Below are 6,000 nucleotides of genomic sequence, written 5' to 3'. Positions count from 1 at the left end.
TGCCCGGGTGAGGTGTGAACTGCCTCTCTGTTCTTGGAGAGTTTTTGCCTGGGCTGTCTTTAAGCCATGAGGACACATTTTCAGCCTCATAACTATATACATGAAATTATAACCTATAACATTATTGTAACAATTACTATAACATCACTATAACAACCATGCCTTCTGAAGACACCCAACATGACAAACTTTGCACTGAATCATAGAATATCAGGGTTGGAAGGGACCTCAGGAGGTCATCTAGTCCAACCCACTGCTCAAAGCAGGACCAATCCCCAACTAAATCAGATACCACACAATCATTTTACAAGGATGAACAGGCTTTTACAAGGCTGGGTGTTTCCCCAAGGTATAGAGCATCACCACAAGTGGAGTTCTCAGGCAGGGGGTGTGGGATTTGGGAATCACTTAACCAGCCTGATTGGTTCCTGCCGTTACGGTACTTCCCCAGGGTAGATTCCTGCCTCAGCAGGCAGAGCAGGCTATTTCCTCTCACCTCCCACAGAGTGCAAAGGGCAGGGATGCTGCCAAAACACTAATCTCTGTATTCTCAGAGCCAGCTGTGTTCCCTGCTGGCTCAGTGCCCATTCACACTCAATGACTGTCAGTGCCTTCACCTGCCTCTTGAGATTGGGGGCGAGGGATGAAGTGTCCCCCTTCTCCTGAGGGAGGTTGGATGGTTGTTGAAGAACTGGCAGCAGGAGTGGAGATGTGCAGATGCAGATACTGGTTGAGGGAGTCACAAATTTCATTGATGTGGGGTTATTGTCCAGGATGGGATGCAGAGGTCATTTATGTGGGTCTGGGAGCAGGGTGAGGTCGCAGGGGTAACTGATCTGACAGTGCAGGCGTGCAGAATTAAACTGATGTAGGACTAGACCGGGGGGAACATGTGAGACTGAATTAGGGGACACACAATTAATTAATTGGCATCCATGTTTTTCAGGAGGAGATGGAAATCCTTTGGTCATCAAGCAGAACTTGATGCAAACATTCTAATTTTATTCAAATGTAACTTTTTAATGTAGCTTTAAAAACTGCTGGAGGGGTTTTGTGACATGATATTGATGTTATGGGGGCTATGTAAGAAGGAGTAGGACAGAAAACACTCAGAGTGAACAGCTCCCTCATACTGGAGACATTTCTCATAATCCCAGAGTTGCTCATATTTCAGTGCCAAAAAAATGAGAATGCAAAAGACAGCTTGAAAACTCGCACAATTTGTGAACTCCGAGTATAGTTTATTTGGTATAAATGACAGAGAAATGCAACAACATAGCTTCAATAATAAGGTAAGTTATTTCTGTAAGCAAGGATGGAGCTGTTTGTTATCCTGCGAAACCGTAACAAAATAGATTCATGTAGATACAACAGTGAATGGCAGGGATTCCTGGACAACATTTCTGTGATAAATTAAAGTCTATCTAATATGCACAGTGTGGAGTAGACTATTTGTCATAGTGAGACAAATGCCAGTTCTGTATTTGATATATATCGTCTAAGGCACAGTTCACTGCCAGCGACATACAGGATCTTATGAATGATTTAAGAAGACACTTCATCTCTATTTTTTTCTGACTGACTTGCTTCAGTATTGCTATAACAACCCCGATTCTCAGTGGGTATAAACTGAAATAACTCCATTAAAGTCAGTGTAACGAGGCTGATTTCCACCACCTGAGGCTCAGGCCCTTAAAATGTATACGCCATATAATGCTCTAGATTTTGCAATATCAATAAAATCTGGTCTTCTCCTGTCCTCTGTGGTTTTTACCTTCTCTGTTGCAGATTCTCTTGACAAGGTAGAAAGAAAAGGAGTACTTGTGGCACCTTAGAGACTAACCAATTTATTTGAGCATGAGCTTTCGTGAGCTACAGCTCACTTCATCGGATGCATGCCGTGGAAACTGCAGCAGACTTTATTTATACACAGAGAATATGAAAAAATACCTCCTCCCACCCCACTGTCCTGCTGGTAATAGCTTATCTAAAGTGATCATCAGGTGGGCCATTTCCAGCACAAATCCAGGTTTTCTCACCCTCCACCCCCCCCACACAAATTCACTCTCCTGCTGGTGATAGCCCATCCAAAGTGACAACTCTTTACACAATGTGCATGATAATAAAGTTGGGCCATTTCCTGCACAAATCCAGGTTCTCTCACCCCCTCACCCCCCTCCCAAAAACCACACACACAAACTCACTATCCTGCTGGTAATAGCTCATCCAAAGTGACCATTCTCCCTACAATGTGAATAATTAAGATGGGCCATTTCCAGCACAAATCCAGGTTTTCTCACATCCCCCCCACCCCCATACACACACAAACTCACTCTCCTGCTGGTAATAGCTCATCCAAACTGACCACTCTCCAAGTTTAAATCCAAGTTAAACCAGAACATCGGGGGGGGGGGTAGGAAAAAACAAGAGGAAATAGCCTACCTTGCATAATGACTTAGCCACTCCCAGTCTCTATTTAAGCCTAAATTAATAGTATCCAATTTGCAAATGAATTCCAATTCAGCAGTTTCTCGCTGGAGTCTGGATTTGAAGTTTTTTTGTTTTAAGATAGCGACCTTCATGTCTGTGATTGCGTGACCAGAGAGATTGAAGTGTTCTTCGACTGGTTTATGAATGTTATAATTCTTGACATCTGATTTGTGTCCATTTATTCTTTTACGTAGAGAATGTCCAGTTTGACCAATGTACATGGCAGAGGGTGAGAAAACCTGGATTTGTGCTGGAAATGGCCCACCTGATGATCACTTTAGATAAGCTATTACCAGCAGGACAGTGGGGTGGGAGGAGGTATTTTTTCATATTCTCTGTGTATAAATAAAGTCTGCTGCAGTTTCCACGGCATGCATCCGATGAAGTGAGCTGTAGCTCACGAAAGCTCATGCTCAAATAAATTGCTTAGTCTCTAAGGTGCCACAAGTCCTCCTTTTCTTTTTGCGAATACAGACTAACACGGCTGTTACTCTGAAACTTGACAAGGTAGATTTCAGTTCAGACAGAGAGAGCTAACACTTTCCACAGGAATACAGCTATACAGAGAAATATAAACATGCACATGCTCAGGACAAAATATGACCCAATCCAATACCCACTGAAGGGACCTGTTGACTTGCAAGAGAATTGGATTGGACTCTTATGCCTTGATATTAAAGACCTCATCCCGGCCTCCGGGTCTGCAGGCACAAAACTGGGCCTTCAGTTACCTGTGCTCACAGCTGCAGGTGCAAAAGCGAGCACTTGTGCATCTACTAATTGATTTGTGTGGCATTGTTCTAATGTAGAGGCAATTAATTGAAGATGTAAATTTGCATGAGCTAAAATAGGGGCTGAGTTGTAAAATCAAACCCTAAATATTGCATCAGGCTTTGGTTACAGTCTCCTAAAAATCTGAAAAGCCACTGATTTTCCTGTTGCTTGTCTTCACATAGAACTTACGTCTTCAAGCTCTTTTTGGTCTATTTGCTACCTTTAAGATCACTTAAACAATATGTACCTTTGAGAAAACTCTGTGACTAAACAGAGCAAGAAAATGCATATCTGACACCTAGATGTGCTATTTTTTATTAACACCACAAAATGCTCTGCAGAGCTTTAGCAAGTAAAGCATGGCAAACGGTATCATTTTTCAAGTGATTTTTGAAGCATTGTTCATATTTAAATATTCCAGTTTGAAAAATCAATAAAAAATTTTCAGGAAAATACTGCCTAGTCACCTTGAATATTTCTCTTTTGGCACTTGACTTACTTGCCTTCACTTTCAAGGCCCTTCACAGCTTATCCTCACCCTACCTCGCATCTTTCATTCAGTTTCAAGATGCTGACTCTTGCTCCCAGTAGGCCCAAGGTATCAGCCTCCTTTGCCCACTTGTTACATTTTCAATATCTTTTTGCTCTCTCCCATGTGGCCCCCCTCACACCTCATAAACACCCACCAGGTGTGGGGGAGCAGGTTCAGCCCGGCAGCAGGATCCAAGTGCAGAGGGACTTTGTGTGGGGGGGATCCAGGTGGGGGTAAGAGAGTTCTCTGTGGGGCAATCTGGGTGTTGGTGGCTTAGTGGGAGATCTGGATGCACAGAAGCTCATTGGGGGGGGTTCCGAGTGCTGGGGCAACGGGACTCTGCAGGGGATCCAGGTGAAGGTGTTTGGGGCTCAGCAGGATCGGGGGGGTTGGTGCAGGGGAGGTGGGGTTCATTTGGATGAGGGTCCAGGTGCAGGTGATTGGGGCTCAGTAGCAAGGGTGTCTGGGGAGGGGTGCATTGGGGTGGTACAGCTGCAGGGGAGGTGGGGCTTGTCAGGGTGAGGGTTTGATGGGCCTGCTGAACAGGGGAGCCCCAGCTTCTGCCAAGGGGATGCCGCATGCTGGGCTCTAGCTTCCCCCCTGCCCCTGCTTGCCCCACCCCCTTCTCTTCCCCCTCCCATGCCCCTTCCCCACTGCTCCATCTCCTCCCCACCCCACCCCTTCCTTCCCCACTGCCTCTTCCCCCCTACCCCCGCTCCCCCTATCCTTTTCTCTTCCCCATCCCATGCCCCTTCCCCCCAGCTCCAGCTCCATCTCCTCCCCATCCCACCCCCTTCCTTCCCCCCTGCCTCTTCCCCCCCACCCCCACTTCCCCTATCCCCTTCTCTTCCCCATCCCATGCCTCTTCCCCATCGCTCCATCTCCTCCCCATCCCACTCCCTTCCTTCCCCCCTGTCTCTTCCCCTCTGCCCCTGCTTCCCCCATCCCCTTCTTTTTCCCATCCCCACTGCCCCATCTCCTCCCCACCCCACCCCTTCCTTCCCCACTGCCTCTTCCCCCTGCCCCCGCTTCCCCTATCCCTTTCTCTTCCCCATCCCATGTCCCTTCCCCACGGCTCCATCTCCTCCCCATCCCATCCCCTTCGTTCCCCCCTGCCTCTTCCTCCCTGCCCCCGCTTCCCCTATCCCCTTCTCTTCCCCATCCCATGCCCCTTCCCCACTGCTCCATCTCCTCCCCAGGCTTGGGGGGCAGGGGAGAAACCGCCCCCCAGCACAAGCCAGCGGAGCAGAGCGGGTTGGGGTCGGGTCGCTCCACTTCCTGCCGGCCGGCGGTTGCAGGGCGGGCCCGACCCCACACTCATGGGGCGTCAGGAAGTGGAGTGACACGGCCCCAGCCTGATCCGCTCTGCTCCCCTGGCTCCCAGCCTTGGGACTTGGGGGGTAGGGGGGAACCTTCCCCCAGCACTCACCGGCGGCGCGGCTGGGAGCCGGCAGAGTGGAGCGGCCTGGGGCCGGGTCGCTCCACTTCCCGGTGCCCAGTGAGTGCAGGGTGGGCCTGACCCCTGCTGCAGTCCCCCATGATGCATAGCTCAGGGAAGGGGGTGGAGTGTGGGTGGGGCTGGGGCGGAGCAGGGGTGGGAAGTGGTGGGGCGAGGGTGGAGCATGGGCGGGTGCAGCTTTCCTGGCCGGCTCAGCTGGCTGGGGGATCAGGCTGGCCGGGGCCCCTTCTGAGTCTGGGCCCGGTGCCATGGTGCCACTGGAGCTATGGTAAACCCGGTACTGCTTCTTCATTGTGAGGTAATACACTCGGTTGGCTTCTGGGTAAGTGGCTTTGGCGAGAGGTAACTTGTAGATGGCGGAGTTGTTTGTGGTTAGTAACAGAAAGGTGAGTGCAGACAAGCAGAAAGGCCAGGTAAATGATGGTAATCCAAACTGAAAAGAAGAGAATATTCATCATTTTAATCATTCTATGATCCTCCTTAACTTAATCCTCCAGCCTTAAACATAATTCAAAGCTAGGTGGTCCACAATGAGCCTTCTCAGGGGAGTCTTGTTTCCCAAGAGGGTAGCTGCCTTTTTCCTCTTTACCAAAGCATAGCCATTTGCTTGTGGGATGGTAACAACATTATGGGACCGGTCACATAAATGAGTACGGGCTGCACAGAGAATGGTATATGACTAAATCTTTCCCTCTGTCACATCTATGCAACTCCAGTGAGGTCAAGTGTGAAGCAGGGCAGAATG

The 6,000-nt window shown here is 48.9% G+C and overlaps 1 protein-coding gene across 1 annotated transcript in view; it reads right to left on the bottom strand.

Annotated features, from left to right (window-relative positions):
- Nucleotides 1-3,151: 3,151 nt before the first annotated feature.
- The window catches only part of LOC140911919 (urea transporter 2), a 41,013-nt gene continuing 38,164 nt past the window's right edge, over nt 3,152-6,000 (bottom strand). The window contains exons 10-11 of the mRNA XM_073346080.2: nt 4,913-5,688; nt 3,152-3,191 (exon numbers count right to left, since the gene is read on the bottom strand). Of these exons, the coding sequence (XP_073202181.1) occupies nt 3,152-3,191; nt 4,913-5,688 (816 nt within the window). The remainder of the gene's footprint in view (nt 3,192-4,912; nt 5,689-6,000) is intronic.

Source organism: Lepidochelys kempii, chromosome 5, assembly GCF_965140285.1.
Source record: "Lepidochelys kempii isolate rLepKem1 chromosome 5, rLepKem1.hap1, whole genome shotgun sequence".
Taxonomy (NCBI): domain Eukaryota; kingdom Metazoa; phylum Chordata; order Testudines; family Cheloniidae; genus Lepidochelys; species Lepidochelys kempii.
The sequence above is the reverse complement of the archived record's forward strand: the minus strand, read 5'-3'. Positions and strand labels throughout refer to the sequence as shown.